This window comes from Bison bison, unplaced genomic scaffold (genome assembly GCF_000754665.1).
Source record: "Bison bison bison isolate TAMUID 2011002044 unplaced genomic scaffold, Bison_UMD1.0 scf7180017864037, whole genome shotgun sequence".
NCBI lineage: Eukaryota > Metazoa > Chordata > Mammalia > Artiodactyla > Bovidae > Bison > Bison bison.
The window spans coordinates 12,022,487-12,039,564 of NW_011494609.1; the positions used below are offsets into that span (position 1 = coordinate 12,022,487).

Below are 17,078 nucleotides of genomic sequence, written 5' to 3' on the forward strand. Positions count from 1 at the left end.
GTCCCAGCTTGTTCTCATTTTAAAGGTGAGAATTAGTTGGGAGGTGTAGTAAGCTAGTGTATACAAAGTTCTTATAACAGTGTCAGATAATAATTACTGTGTAAGTATTAGCTGTTATTAATGTAATGAATTAGTCAAAACCTTTAAATACTTAGACATGTACATTGTAAATATACATTATTTCCTCTTGTTATTTTTGTTAATGTGGAATCTGAAGTCCTAGTGAGTACTTTGTCCAGCTTTCCCATAACTAGCTAGATGTAGAGTTAGAACTGTTAACCGTATTTCCTGTGGATCTGGAGAGTCCCTGACCCCCTTTTTTCTGGTATCTGTTAGTTAAATTATCATTGGTTTACTTGAGGCCAGATTCTGGATGGAGAGACCTTTGCCTGAGAAAGATGTTGTGGTAGAGCCTCAATTTAAAGCCTTAAAATTTGCCCTTATTTTTATGTAAATATTTGAAGATATTGGTAGTGACCTTTCTATAGGTATTTACAAACTGGTATGTAATTAGTTCATTAGCTTTTCTGTGTGAACTGTGACTAAAAATTGGCCTAATGTTAAAGCTTGCTTACTTTCATTGTAGAATATTTAGAAAATGCAAAAGCAAAGAGAAAATGAAAAAAATCACTAAAATGAGAAGTGTTTATTTTTCTTTATGCATATAATCTAACAAAACTGGGGTAAAAAAAATTAATTCCTTGCCATTTCTCTGGAAAATTTTACCTAACTATTTGCTTCTTGGACGTTTGGTTTCCAGGTTTTTCTATTAGTGATTCTGTGAATATCAAATTGAGATCTATATATCTACGTATTTATTTATCTATGTACATAATTGTCCCTTGTAATAAATTTCTAGAAATTTAATCATTGAGTAAAATGGTTTACTGACTTCCCTGATGGCTCCGCTGATAGAGAGTCCACCTGCAATGTGGGAGACCTGGGTTTGATCCCTGGGTTGGGAAGATCCCCTGGAGAAGGGAAAGGCTACCCACTCCAGTATTCTGGCCTGGATAATTCCATGGACTGTATAGTACATGGGATCACAAAGAGATATGACTGAGTGACTTTCACTTCACAAAATGGTTTATATTTTATAATGTTTGATTTGTTCTCCTTAGGTTTGTTCCTGTTTAAACTTTCGACTATTGTATGCAGTAATACACTGATTTCATAGCCACATAACCTTTTTTATCTCTGTTAATTTGATGGATAAAATAGTACTCATGGTTAAGGTTCGAAGCATTTTTTGCCAGGTACTGCACAGAAGAGCTTTAACCTTTGCGTTTTCTCTCTTAGTTTTCTCAGCAACCCTGTTACCTTACATATATCATGATTTCCTGTTTGAAATGAACTTGGAAGAGACAAGTAACTTGGATGAGGTTATGTTTATTTGGGCTGTATGCTGCACTTTGTATGTTGACTGTTCATTCAGTAATGCGTGGTGCATTTATGCAATCAATAAGTATCTGCAATGTTCAGAGTTCCGGGGATACCAGTCTGGAGGAGATGGACAAGGCTCCTACGTTATTGGAGCTGGCCCCTTGGGGTGTAACTGACCAGGAGCAGCAGTCCAGTTACTGTAATACAAATTAAGACCGGTGATGGGGATTGGGAAGGGAGGGTGAAAGGAGAACCTGATATTTAAGGAATGGTGAGGGAAACCTTTTTTTGATGGGATAACATTTGACCTGAAGGATGAAAAGGAGCCAGCTATGTGAAGATCAGAAGAAAGTGTGGTCACCGTCAGCCTTAAAAACCTGCCTAATCTCTGACCCAGTAGTTAAATGTCTAGGATTTTTTTAAAAGAAGTGAGTTTATTGGCTGTTGGTAATCATCTTTTTTGAATTGCCTTTTTATATCTTTTATCTGCTTTTCTACTACTGTCTTACTGTTTTGTAAGTATTCTCCATATATAAGAAAAAAAATATAAATGGATATATAATATATATCACTCACATATATATATATAGGTTATTCTTTAGTCTGTCACTTGTTCTGAATTCCTTTTTCCAGTTTTCAGTTTGCTTTTTAGTTTTCTTTGGGGGTTTTTCTTTCTTTTTGGTGGTTCAAGATTTTTAATATTTTGCATCTCTTAATCTTTATTTTGCCTTTATGGTTGTCCTTAAAGCCTTTCTGTACAATAAAATTATAAAGGCAATATTACATATCCATTTATATTTTTTCCTATGGCATTTATAATTTCTTTTTTAATGTCTTTATGTAGAGTGTATTTTAGCATTTGGTTAATATGATATATTTGAGTCTAGCCTTTTCCAGTTTGTCAGTCAGTTAACGAGTACCATTTGAGTCATCTTTGTAGAGAACACAGTCATCATCATTTTCTAAGTTCTTTCTGACTTTCCTCCATGATCTCTTTCTGTTCCTGTGGCATTCTGTACTGTTTTAATGAAGGTGATCATTACATACTAGGGAATTGGCTCTGAACTGTAATTTAACCAACAGCTGTGAAGCCATAGGTCCTTTCTGGCTTTTTATTTGGGAATTAATATTTCCCTTTTGAGTGTTTAATTGCATTTACCTAGTATTTCAGACATTTCTGGGCTTAGCAGCTGAACCTTTAAATTTCCATCAACTACATTTCTTTTATATGACTCTGTAAACTCTTGATTTATGTTTGTATTGTATTTTATGAATTTGTTTTAAAGATGTAGCTAATATGAATAGGTTTTATTTCTTTTGATCATTTGAAATAGGTACAGACTTCTGGGTGAAATAATGAGCTCAGACTGACTAGGAGATGTTTTGCCTTAATGTTGAAATCTATGGTCTTTACTATGTACATGTGACTGAAATTATTTGACCAAGAACTTTTATTATTTCATATCTTCTGTAGGCTGTAGCTTTTGTAAAATTCATGCGTTTAAAAGTGCACCTGTATTGGGAGTTCCCTGGTTGTCCAGTGATGAGGACTCTGCACTTCCACTGTAAGGGTCACAGGTTGGATCTCTGGTTGGGGAACTAAGATTCTGCAAGCTGTGTGGCCAAAAAAAAAATGTGCCGGTCTCTTCTGTTTTATTGGTTTGGCCAAAAATTGCCTTTGGTTTTTAAGTAAAAATAAGACATGGTTTTTCGTTTTCATTGAGAACTTTATTGAGCATTGTCACCATTTTGTTCCACTACCTTCTATCTTTTTTCAGGCAACTTCATAGTTCCATCTTCCTTGATTTTTTTTTTTTTAATCTTTTTGAGCAAAGAACTATTCCAGGGGCCTTTTATAGTCTTCCAGGGAATTGAATTTTTTTTTTTCATTAAGAGAATTTTGAAAAGATCATCCAAAGATGCAGTGTCTGAATATAGCAGACGAATCAGAGCTTCCCAGCCAAGCTATAACAGTTTTTGTCTGGTCATCAAAGAAACATGGGTCTTGTTTTATCGTGATGGAAGATGATTCATTTTTTTGTTGTCTAATTCCAGATGTTTTTCATTGAATACTGCTTTCAGTTGGTCTAATCAGAACTAATCATTAGGTTTTCTGGAAGGAGCTCATAATAGAGGACTCCCTTCCAGTCTCACCATTTACACAGCATCACCTTCTTTAGGTGAAGACCAGCCTTTGATGAGGTTGGTGGTGGTTCATTTTGCTTGCCCCGTAATCTCTTCCATTTCACATGATTGCAAAATATCCGCTTTTCATCGCTTGTCACAATTTGCTTTAAAAAACAACGGTTTTCATATGTTTAAGTAGGGATTCACATGCAGAAATGCAGTCAAGAAGGTTTTCTTTGCTTAGCTTTTGTGGCACCCAAATATGAAAGCAATGAACATGACCAACTGGGTGCAAATGATTTTCGGCACTTGATTTGGATATTTTAAATTTTTATTTATTTAATTTTGGTTGTACTGGGTCTTCATTGCTACTCTAGGACTTGCTCTAGTTGTGGTGAGTGGAGGCTGATCTTCACTGTGGTATGCAGGCTTTTTATTGAGGTGGCTTTTCTTGTTGCAGAGCACAGGATCTAGGTGCTTGGGCTTCAATAGTTGTGGCACCCAGGTTCAATAGTTGAGGCTCTAGAGTGCAAGCTCAGAAGTTGTGGCTCATGGGCTTACTTGCTCCACAGCATGTGAAATCTTCCTGGACCAGGGATCAAAGCCATATCCCCTGCATTGGCAGGCAGATTCTTTTCCACTGTGCTACCGGGGAAGTCTTGATTTGGATATTTTCAGTATGTTGGCTGACTCCCTCATGGTATAATTATTCTCAATGTCTCACTTTGATCGCTATCAACTTCAGCTGGTCTGCCTGACCATGGAGCATCATCCAGTGAGAAACCTCCAGCACAAAACTTCACAAACCACTTTTGACACATTTGGGATCAGTCACAGCACCTTCTCCATAAACTGCACTGCACAAGTCTTTTGTGTTGGGTTTTTACTTTTCTTGAAATAATAAAGCATAATATGCTGAAAATGTTGCTTTTCCCCCTATCTTCAATTTTAAAATGGCTACACAAAAATTCACCAATTTCAGTAAGTTTTTTTTTTTTAATGCATGCTGATATGACAACTGTCACAAGACAATCTTAACAAAATTACTTCGAATGAAGGTAAGACAACTAAGTGCTACTAGAGCCATCATAACTGGGAAAATGAGTGAACTTTTTGGCCAACCCAATGCTACATCTTGTTAAACATTTTTAAAAAATGAAGTTTTTTGGGGGGGAGAATATTTATCTCTTCATTAAGTTCCATATAGAATTCAGACTTTAATAAATTCATGTTTTGGTCATACTCAGCTTAGAAAATTCTGTTATTTTGATTTGATATAGCAGAAATCTCAAGATGGGGCTTCCCAGATGTTGCTGGCACTAGTGTTAAAGAACCCACCTGCTAATGCAGGAGACTTAAGGGACGCTAGTTCAATCCCTGGGTTGGGAAGATCTCCTGGACGAGGGCTTGGCTACTTGCTCCAGTATTCTTGCCTGGAGAATCCCATGGACAGAGGAGCCTGGCAGGCTACAGTTCATGGGGTTGCACAGAGTCAGACGAGACTGATGCACAGAAATCTCAAGATGCTTCAGAAGTCAGCTGATTTATGGATAAAATTCCTGAGAATTTTGCTTTCTGTATTTTACTCTTGTCAGATGATCTGATGCTAGGTCTAGAAACAGCAAGAGAACTCTCTTATCAACAAAATCAGAAATCTTATGGGAATTCCCTGACAGTCCAGTGGTTAGACTTTCACTGCCAGGGCCAGGGTTCTATCCCAAACAAGCAGACAATATCAGAAATGTTAGATTTTTTTTTCTCCTGAATAGTTTGTAATTTGAAAAAGCTGAAATGGTCTAGAAAGGGGGATCATTGTTTTGCTAAGGGAGGATGAAAATGGTATTAATAGAACTGCATAGAAATGTTAGCTAAGGCTGTATCTCTGTTTAACATAGCTGCTGCTGCTAAGTCACTTCAGTCATGACTCTTTGTGACCCCGTAGATGGAAGCCCACCAGGCTCCCCTGTCCCTGGGATTCTCCAGGCAAGAGTACTAGAGTGGGTTGCCATTTCCTTCTCCAATGCATGAAAGTGAAAAGTGAAAGTGAAGTCGCTCAGTCGTGTCCGACCCTCAGCGACCCTATGGACTGCAGCCTTCCAGGCTCCTCCATCCATGGGATTCTCCAGGCAAGAGTACTGGAGTGGGGTGCCATTGCCTTCTCTGGTTTAACATAGCAGTCAGCATTAATAGCATTTTCTAGGCAAGCCTGGCTTGATTGAGATGGTTGGTGGGTTACTTTGTTACAGATACTCAGATTGGGAAACATGCTGTTAGGATTGGTGAGATTGCATGTGGCACAATAGTCTTATCTGATCAATACATTTGCTGAGAAGCAGTGGCTTAAGTAACAATGAAGATCGACAATGGTTTCTTAAATGTCTATAAATAGAATTGATGCAGGGGTCTAATGGCGTCACTAGAGTCAGTCTTTGCCTTTCTTCTTTGGCAGCCTTGCCGTTTTGGTCTTTTTACTTCAGACTCTTAGTTTTTACGTTGCTGGATGGTTTTTTGCAGTTCTTGCCATCATACCCTAGAAATGCTGGGAGGGAAGAATTCTTTCTTCCTGTGACTATTTTATTAGGGAGGAGAATTTTTCCAGGAATGTTCCCTTGCCTCAGGAGATTTCTTCTCAGTTTCATTGGCCAGAACTAGATCATGTGGTCTCTTGGTTATGAAAGAAACTGGAAAAGTGAGGTAATGCTGAAGTGGGGAGGTGATGGCTGTTGGGTAAGCAAGCAGTCATTGCTCTGAGAAGCTAGAGCTAGTTAACTTTCTGTAATTAAAACGCATTAAAGTGCTTTTACATGAAGATCTCACACCAGCACTAGAACATTTCTCTGTGTAGGTCTTTTGTCTATACTGTTAAGCTCTTTTTTCCTCTTATTTCTTAGGGGAATATTTTGCCATTGATACTAAATTTGCACATTTTAAATAAAGAACGTCTGTCATCAGAAGCTGAGGAGAATTTCTTAAGGAAGACACCAAATTTTGTATTTTGTGTAAAAGGCAGTGCTTTCTGTCACTTCTTGTGTTTCATTGTTGTACTGTAATTTTCATTGTTACAGGAGTTATGGTAGTTTAACACTTACACATTTTCCATTGCAAAATTTCTGGATGTAGTTTAAGATACTTTGAGGGAAAAGTAAAGGTCAGACAGGTACATCTTTAAGATATTAAATATTCATTTTAGATCCTGGTTAGATTACAGCATCCCAGACTTTATAGAACAAGCTATTTTCCCCCATAATTTTCCAATTAGGTTATCTAGACTCTACACCCACTTTCTGTAACTGCCACCCAGGGCTTGAAAGGGGCTCATGATCACTATGACCAGAACTTGGTGATAATGACACAGTGATTCTAGGGTTGTGGCTGATAAACTTCCTGAAACTGAATATGGCTACAGTGAACTAGAGGGTCGAGGGATTGGCTGTTTGGCCACTGAAAGGATTTAGCTTCTGGCCTGACTCCTGAGAGCCTTGTATAACTGACATACTGATTGAAGCTCTTGTTAGAAACTGTTACTAATGCTCCTATCTAGGACTTGAAAATATTAAAGGAAAATTACCTATTTATTACTTATATTAATTTTTGTCAAAATGATATTTTTTAAAGTTCAGGACTGGTTTTTCTTTTTCTTTTTTTGGTCTATATTGGTACTAGGACCATATTATTTTTCAGATACATCTTATTTTGTACAAGAATAGGATGTCCCCCCCACCCCAGATCTCTGATTTTTATCATTATTATTATTTAGATTTGGTTACGTTAGAATCCTCAGAAAAAATGCAGAGAATCTGTAATTCTCTTCATGGGAATTAATAGCTGCCATATGGAGTCTGTATTCCTATAAGGACTTTATCTAGATCCATTTATCTGTGTTGAAGCTTCCTATTATTTTAATGATCAGTTTTATTGCTGCTTCAATACAGGCAGTCTTTTATTGCATGTTTGTAAAGCTCTCTTTCCATATCACTTGAGAGAAAATAAGATTCTACCACTGGGAAACAATCTGTTTAAAATTTTCTATCCATACCTTTTCTCTGGAGAGTTTTTTTTTATCCATAGCTTTTATAGCTGATCTTCAAAACAAGTCTCCATTCAACTCAGATAGAGTTGGTTGTGTATATAGTTAAGAGTTCTCTGTGTACCTAATGGGCTACCCTGGTGGCTCAGAAGGTAAAGAATCGACTTGCAATGCAGAAGACTGGGTTTGATTTTTGGGTCAGGAAGATTCCTTGGGGAAGGAAATGGCAACTCACTCCAGTATTCTTGCCTGGAAAATCCCATGGACAGAGGAGCCTGGTGGTCTGCAGACCATGGGATCACAAGTAGCTGGACGGGACTGAGAGACTGACACACACATCCACCTAAATAGTGGAAAACTCAAAGAGAACTATTAGAGAAGTGTGATTTTCCACGTTATGGAAGTCATGTTGCCATTTCCCAAAGTCATTTATCTTATATATTTAATCCATAGGATATTTAATCCTTATGTTGTTCAGGTCACTCAATACAATTGCTTTAATAGGGGTTTTGTTTTCAGGTTTTCTTTACTGACAAAGTCTTAGATCTTTGATTTTCTTGATCCTGTTGGAATTACCTTCTAGTTCCTCCTGTCTTCCTCTCCACTCTTATGATGAGCTAATTATCTGCAACAGTTCTTGAACTTTTACATACTGACACTTTGCAGCAGAGTGCCAAGTGATATCTTGGCACTCAAAAAAGTGAGTGCTTTTTTGAGGTCTGACTGAGCTCTGATAATATCTTTTGAGTTTTGCCTTGGAATATCTATTATGGTGGGAAACGTTAAGTCAGGTTGGAAAATTAAAGATGTCACCAGGGTTTATGAACAAAAACTTTATATTGAATCCAAGTTTATTTTACATTTGAATTCATGATTCAGAGCCAAAAGAGATTTATTAATAGAACTTGGTTTCAAATTTTTTTGGAATGGGGTTTCTCAAGGAATTTGGAAATAATGTGGAGCCATTGTTGGTATCAGAATGGCATGGGGAATATTTTTGGTATTAATGGAGGGGAGCAGAGATACTGTGTGTCTTGAATGTTGGGACACTCCTGACAGTGATGTTTTGTCAGAACTTCCTCAATGCGATTGAGGAGCCCATGGGATGAAGTGTTAAAATTTATGCCAAATTATATCAGGTAACATTAGGGTTTTTTTTTTTTTTTTTTTAGATATAATTGACAGAATAAATTGCATATAAAGTGTTTGAGTGATAGATTTAGATGTATTACACCATGAACCCATCATCATAGTGAACATCCCTCTTACACTCAAAGGTTTCCTCTTCATAATTCCTCCTGCTGCTCTTCCAGCCCCCAGTAACCTGTGACTTGCTTTCTGTAACTATAAGTTAATTTGCATTTTCTGGAGTTTTATATAAATGGAATCATATAGGATGTGCTCTTTTTCTGGCTTCTTTCCACAGTTATTTTGAGATTCACCCATTAATTTGTGTTACTAAATTTCCTTATTGCTGAGTAGTATTCCATTGTACAGACACAGTAATGTGTCTAGTCATTCACCTGTTAATAGACGTTTGAATTGTGTTCACTTCCGGGCTCTTGAGAAGAAAGCTGTTCAAGAACATTCATGTGCAAACCTTTATGTGAACATATGCTTCCTTTTTTCTTGTGTAAACACCTATGAGTATTACAGCTGGATAAAATGGTTATGTATGTGTTACTATTAAAGACACTACCTCACTGTTTTCCAAATTGATTGTACTGTTTTCCCTTTCTACCAGCAGTTTCTCTACATTCTTGTGATCTTGGTCTGGTCAGTTTTTTAGATTTTAGCTTTTTTAGTAGATGTGTAGTGATATCTCATTATGGTTTTAATTTGTATTTCATCTGTTACCAGTGATGTTGTGCATCTTTTCATGTGTTTGTTTGCCATCTGTATGTCTTCTTTGGTGAGGTGTCTAGTCAAATCATTCTTAAAAATTAGGTTTTTAAAAATTTATTGTCTTGATAGTTCTTTATGTATTCTGGATATGAGTCCTTTATCAGATACATACTTTGCCAGTATTTTCTTTCAGCCTATGGTTGTCTTTTCATCCTCTTAACAATACCTACTGAAGTTGTTTTGGTGAAGTATACTTTATTGATCTGTTCTTTTGTGGATTTTGTTTTTGGTGTCATTTTAGAAATCTTTGCCTAATGTCAGGTCATAAAGATTTTTCTCTAAAGTTTTCTTTTATAGATTTTAAAGTTTTAGATGATAACATTTAGATCTGTGATGTATCTTGAGATAATTTTTGTTTATGGTGTCATGTACATATTAAAGTTAATTACCTGGTGGTTCAGATGGTAAAGAATCTGCCTCCAATGCGAAGACCCAGGTTTGATCCCTGGTTTGGGAAGATCCCCTGGAGAAGGGAATGGCTACCACAGTATTCTTGCTTGGAGAATTCCATGAACAGTGGAGCCTGGTGGGCTACAAACTCTGGGGTTGGAAAGAGTTGGATATGACTGAGCAACTAACACTTTCACTTTCATTATTATTATAATTATTTAGACAAATGGATATTCCCTTGTTTTGACACCAATTTTGAAAAGATTTATCTTCTTTTTTGCACCTTTGCTAAAAATCAGTTCTTATGTAACAGGTCCTGAAATCAGGTGGTTAGTTCTCAACTTTGCTTTTTTTCAAAGCTGTTTTGGCTTTTCTAAGCTGTTTGCTATACATTTTAGAATAAAATTTTCAATTTCTAACGACAACAAAAAAAGCCTGCTGGGATTTTGGTTGGGATGCCTTTGAATCTGTAGATTAATTTACTGCTTATTTTGTTTTTTTAATTTGTCTGAGCAGCATTTTGTAGTTTTCTTTGTATATGTTTCTCACATATTTCGTCAAATTTGTCCCTAAGTATTTGTTTTTTGAAACTCTTATAAAAAATGTTGTTTTCAAAACTTGCTCTCCAATCAGGTCTTGTCCAATAAGCATGTGGCTCCTGACCATCTGTTGCAAATCTGCCAACGCATCGGTCCCATGCTGGATAAAGAGATCCCACCCAGCATTTCAAGAGTCACTTCTTTACTTGGGGCAGGAAGGCAGTCTTTGCTACGTACAGCAAAAGGTACCTTAATTTGAAGAAGTGTTCTGCTTTGTATTACTAGCTTAATAATTACTATAATTGTGAAGTAATGTAAGCATTGTGGAAGAAAGGTGATATGTAACTAAAAACCATGCTGTGGACTATAAAATTCTCTGCATTTAGCCTAGGCATTGATTTCTATTACGTCAGTGTTTAATGGGTCCTTCTGCATTTAAAAAATGATAAAGGTACAGATGTTAAGCTCAAAAGCTTGAATTTATTCTGAGATGTGTTTGAGGTTTTATCAATGTGAGTTCTTAATTTTCCATTTTGTAGCTCACTTATAACTTCATTGAATGTAATTGTATGTGTCTAATAAACTCTTTAAATGCTAGAAGTATTTCATTTGATATTTAGATTCTGCAAGCCCTTTGTTATAAGGGGAAGTGATTTTCTAAATTTGGTAGCATTTTGAAAATGAGTACCAAAAATGTACAATTGCATGGTTCTTTTTCCACCAATTTAATTTTTTGCGAAATTGTGTGGTAGCAAAATGTTTGGAATTGCTGTTTTTCTGTTAGCTTGGTATAAATCACTTAGACTGAGTATATGTATGTGATACAATCTATGTATACAACATGGCTTAACCGCTAATGGGCAAGAATGTTGGCTCTTCTGATCCTGAGTATCCGTCACATTCATCCCTCATGATTATTTTTAAGATCTGTTGCTGTTGTGATGCTGCCTCTTAGATGGCTCCACCAGTATAAAGTTTGACTGAGAAAGAGCAACCCTTCCTCTTGGTTCCATGCCAGACTGGTTTGTCAGCTTTAGTTGTTTTGCAGTGCTCTATGTAGTCACGCCACACTGTGGCTCGAATCAGGAAACTGTTCATATTCCTCCTTTTTCTGTGTTCTACTCACCTTGTAATTATTCTATTTTAGGTTGTTATATAGTAGTTGCTTGGGTAGCCTGTTTTCTTCTGTTTTCTTTACTTGTGTCAAGCTCAATGTTGTTCTGTGATGAGCACTGCTTTAGAACTGGCAGACTGTAGAAGAAGCTTTTCAGCAAGCTGTCCTAGGGTAGGGACTATATTTCTCTGTTTGTACTAGTGACATGAGAGGATGCCTTGTAACTGATAATGATAGTGGTAATGAATTCATTCCTGTAAAACATGATATGCCTGTTAGTTTGGGGCACCCGAGGCTCAGTGGAGGTTTATATAATTCCTTTCTTCCCTTCCTCCTCCAGTTCTGCAGAAGCTAATTTCTAGCACAGCATACTCTGTGCTCTGCTGCTATCTCCTCTAGAGGGGGTTAGACAGTTTTCTTTGTGTATTTGCTATGAGGGATAGGACTTCAGAATTAAGTGTTCAGACTCACAGGTCCTACATGTGCTCTTGTGTAAAGGATTGTCTATGATCCTAAAACAAGAGGAAAGCCATTTGTCAATACTAAGGAGATTAAAGTCATGGTAATATTGGCCAGCATTAATTTTAAACTCAGTAACATTTAAATAAGTCAAGGATTTTCATATAAATGAAAAAAAAATTTCCTTACAAAAATGTCCATTATGGGAAAATTGGATCAGTTGCGAGTAAGACCTTTATCACTAATGATTGTATGGTGTAATTCTGTGATGAAAAATAAAAATCCATTTGGCATTGAGTAGGACTTGGAGTCAAAAGATTTGGTTTTATGGTCCATCTTGACAAGTATTTGCAGTGGATCTCTTTAAAGGTCCTGGAACCTTTGAGCCTCAGTTACCTCACTTGTAAATTGGCGATAATACCTACCTCACAGGGTTGTTGTGAGGATTCAATGAGATAATGTATGTGGAAAGCACTTTGTAAATTGTAAAGTGCTACACAAATGTTAGTTGTTGTTGTTGTATCTGAGATGTCTTAAATTTTTTTTTTTTCCTTCAGAAATAGTCTAATAAACCTCTAGGGCTTTTCTGTTAAAATATATTAGTTGGTAAACCTTTTAATAAACAGTTTATTACAATATACGTAAGTATTCTATAAAATCTTTCTTGGGGTTAACTTTCAAGATTTTATGTGTATCTAAAATTCATTTTAAAGACTGCAGGCACACAGTTTGGAAGGGCTCTGCCTTTGCTGCTCTTCATAGAGGAAGACCTCCTGAAATGCCGGTGAATTATGGTTCCCCACCAAATCTTGGTAAGTGAGGTTGACTTTTCAGTTGCCCAAAATAATTTTTTAATTTCTTGACCAATTTTGTAACTGCTGTATTAAAACTTTAAAGGAGGTGCTGGTAATGTTTCAGATAATTGCTTTCCTAAAATTATTACTAAAAGTAATAAAAGGTAATGAAGAACAATCTTATTTAATAAATCTGTACTAGTGCTTATAGTCGGAGAAGGCAATGGCACCCCACTCCAGTACTTTTGCCTGGAAAATCCATGGACGGAGGAGCCTGGTAGGCTGCAGTCCATGGGGTCGCACAGAGTCGGACATGACTGAAGCGACTTAGCAGCAGCAGCAGCAGTGCTTATAATAGAACAGAATTGGGAAGAAACTTCATCATTAGGATTTCTCAAGTGTTAATTTTTGTGGCCCTCTAGAAATTGTTTTGGAGTTTTTCTTAGCTTCTCACATACTGGCTTCCCCTTAACCATTTTCATGTTTTTATTTCCTAGTGGAGATCCATCGAGGAAAACAGCTCACAGGGTGTTCCACTTTTAGCACAGCATTTCCAGGAGCTATGTATCAGCACATAAAAATGCACAGGAGGATTCTCGGACATCTGTCTGCTGTTTACTGTGTAGCATTTGATAGGACAGGACATAGAATCTTTACAGTGAGTTACCATTTTAAAGTCAATTTGGTATCATCTGGAGCACTTTGGTGTGCTTCACGATTATCTAGGAAAGCTTAATTAAATATGTCTTTTCCCTTTCTCAGAAATTTTGACTTGGTCTGGTGTGGGGTCTGTGCATTTTTGCATTTTTATTTGCATTTTTATTAAGTATCCCCTGTAATTCTGAAGCAGATAATCAGGCCTTGTATGGTGTTGGTGGATCACCTCCAGCTCATTCTAGACCTACTGAATTAGGTTCTAGTGTGTATTAACCAAAAACAATCCAAAAAATCCCCTAATCAGAAAGACCCTCTCCCCTCAAAATCCAAATGTCTACAGGTGATTCATATTCACATTGATTACTCATGATCTGGGGAAATTGATTAACACTGAAAGATTATTTTATAATTATTGTAAAACTACATGTAAATTTTTGGAATTTGGGCTTCCCTGGTGGCTCAGAGGTTAAAGCGTCTGCCTGCAATGCAGGAGACCCAGGTTCTATCCCTGGGTCGGGAAGATCCCCTGATGAAGGAAATGGCAACCCACTCCAGGATTCTGGCCTGGGAAATCCCATGGATGGAGGAGCCTGGTGGCCTACAGTCCATGGGGTCACAAAGAGTTGGACACAACTGAGCGACTTCACTTTCAGTGTTTTAAGGGAAGTTAGGATGGATAAGAAGTTTAGATTTCATTTTTCTGTTGTTGAGATTCACAGTTGATATTCAGATATTTTCTGGATGGATGGATACTGGATGGTACTATAAATTTGAGATTCTGTTGCTTAGTTATTTAAAATGAGGGCTTTAGTCCCATTATTTTTTGTTTTTGGAATTGCCACAATTGCCATTGTGAAACAGAACTGTCCTAACTAATACTTACCAAGTTATTTAACTTAATGTGAACTAAACAAACATTTAACTTTGTTAACTGAAATGGATGAGCCTTGGACTTTTAGTTGCACTTATTACATGGCAGAGAATTTGGAGAAAATAGTATTTATAATAGGTCTAAGCCATAGAAATGAAAACTACAAGAATGTATCTTTTTTATTATTTGATTTGAAGAAAAAAAAACATTGTAAGTGTTCTTGGCCATCAGATTCATAATTTACAGAGTATTCGACAGTTGGAAAGAGAGGAGGAGATATATTTGTGTGACAAGTGAATGGTATTTTTTCAATGAAATATAAGACTTGCTGTATTAACATTTTATCTTGGGGTATATTTTTTCTTAGGGTTCAGATGATTGTTTGGTGAAGATTTGGTCAACACACAATGGCCGCCTATTGTCCACATTAAGAGGTCATTCTGCAGAAATTTCAGATATGGCAGTAAACTATGAGAATACAATGATTGCTGCAGGGAGCTGTGATAAAATAATTAGAGTGTGGTGCCTGAGAACCTGTGCTCCAGTTGCTGTGCTCCAAGGACACACGGGGTCAATTACATCTTTACAGGTAAAACCCACTTTAGTGTGCACATTTGTGGACTGTCTCCTTTTCATTTAAATGGTCATTATCTTTGGAGATGAGAAATAGTGAGATGTTTAGTAATTACATGATCTATTTTAAATTTAGTAATCAGGAAAAATATAATTAATCATAGTTCCATGAATCTTGGAAGGGTAATGTAATAGATACGTAATGTAGTTAAGAGCTTTACTGGGATGACTTACTATTTCCTTTAGGTTTACAGTTGAACTGAGTGAGTGGCAATTATACATACACTCATGGTGACAGGTTAATAATTTTTCTCCTTGAAAATTTGTGGATTTTGATAAGTTGATTAAATTGGCTGAACTATATTTTTTTCTTTATTGTGGACATTAATTTTTTTGAACCGTATAGATGGTAGACAAAATAGTACGATGAGCCTTTATGTGTCCATCATCCCTGGCCAGTTCTTCATCTATTTCGCCTTGTACCTAAAGCAAATGCTAGATTTCATATCATTTCATCTGTAAATGCTTCAGTATGTCTACTGTGTTTTATTAAAAACACAACCAAAAACATTATCATCACACTTGTTTGTTGATGTTCAAATTTCAAATAGTTTCATAAATGGACTTCCCTGGTGGCTCAGCTGGTAAAGAATCTGCCTGCAGTGTGGGAGTCCTGGGTTCAATCCCTGGGTTGGGAAGATCCCCGGAGAAGGGAAAGGCTACCCACTCCAGTATTCTGGCCTGGAGAATTCCATGGACTGTGTAGTCTGTGGGGTCGCAAAGAGTCAGTCACGACTCTTTCATAAATAGCATTATTTTATTTAGTTTGTTTGAATTAGGAACCAAAGTCAATATCTTACAATTGGTTGCTATACATTAAAAGAATTTTACAACAAGTTTCACCATCTAGTCCAATTTTTTTGCAGTTTCTTTGTTGAGGAAATTGGGTTTATAAAGTTCCCACAGTTTGGGTACCATTTGCTTCCTTGTAGAATAGATTAACGTGTTTCTTTGTGTTTCTTGTAAGTTGGTTGTTGGATCTGGAGTAGTAGTTTTATTTAATGCGTATGAGAGTCACTTGGAGGCTTTCTTTAAAACACAGATTGCTTACATTCTCAATAGTGTTAGTATTAGACTAACTGGGTTAGTTAGAACCTTGAGTATCAAGTAACAATTGGAGGAGGAAATGGCAACCCACTCCAGTGTTCTTGCCTGGAGAATTCCAGGGACGGAGCAGCCTGGTGGGCTGCCGTCTATGTGGTTGCACAGAGTCGGACACAACTGACGTGACTTAGCAGCAGCAGCAGCAGCATCAAGATGTTGAGGAGGAAGAGACATAATGCTTAGGTGGAAACTATTAATAGAAAAGTTGGATGAAGGTGAAAAAGTATCCAGAGTACTAATCAGTTCAGTTGCTCAGTCGTGACCGATTCCTTGTGACCTCATGGACTGCAGCATGCCAGGCTTCTCTTCATCACCAACTCCTGGAGTTTGCTCAAAGTCGTATTTGTCAAGTTGGTGATGCCATCCAGCCATCTCATCCTCTGTCGTCCCCTTCTCCTCCTGCCTTCAATCTTTACCAGCATCAGAGTCTTTTCTAAGTCAGTTCTTCGCCTCAGGTGGCCAAAGTATTGGAGTTTCAGCTTCAGCATCAGTCCAATATTCGGGACTGATTTTCTTTAGGATTGACTGGTTTGATCTCCTTGCAGTCCAAGGGACTCTCAAGAGTCTTCTTCAATACCACATTTCAAAAGGATCAATTCTTTGGTGCTCAGCTTTCTTTGTGGTCCAACTCACACATGCATACATGACTACGGGAAAAACCATAGCTTTGACTAGATGCCAACTTTGTTGGCAAAGTTAATGTCTCTGCTTTTTAATATGCTTTCTAGGTTGGTCATAGCTTTTCTTCCAAGGAGCAAGTGTCTTAATTTCATGGCTGCAGTTACCATCTGCAGTGATTTTGGAGCCCAAGAAAGTAAAGTCTGTCACTGTTTTCATTTCCATTCCATTTCACAAAGTACTAACATAGTGAGAAATTATGTAGCCAAGATATGGAAAGCCCAGAGCGAGGAACCTTGAATTTGAAGACATTTAGCAGTTGGCAGCCCACTCTAGTACTCTTGTCTGGAAAATCCCATGGACAGAGGAGCCTGGAAGGCTGCAGTCCATGGGGTCGCTAAGAGTCGGACACGACTGAGCGACTTCACTTTCACTTTTCACTTTCCTGCATTGGAGA

At 37.2% G+C, this 17,078-nt stretch overlaps 1 protein-coding gene across 2 annotated transcripts in view; it reads left to right on the top strand.

The window, feature by feature from the left end:
* Positions 1–9,987: 9,987 nt before the first annotated feature.
* Positions 9,988–17,078, top strand: part of BRWD1 (bromodomain and WD repeat domain containing 1) — a 103,389-nt gene continuing 96,298 nt past the window's right edge. The window contains exons 1-4 of one of the 2 annotated variants that reach the window (XM_010834957.1): positions 9,988–10,616; positions 12,658–12,756; positions 13,236–13,396; positions 14,634–14,855. In XM_010834957.1, the coding sequence (XP_010833259.1) occupies positions 10,529–10,616; positions 12,658–12,756; positions 13,236–13,396; positions 14,634–14,855 (570 nt within the window). In that variant the 5' untranslated portion in view covers positions 9,988–10,528. The remainder of the gene's footprint in view (positions 10,617–12,657; positions 12,757–13,235; positions 13,397–14,633; positions 14,856–17,078) is intronic. The other variant, XM_010834958.1, reaches the window with a different exon arrangement.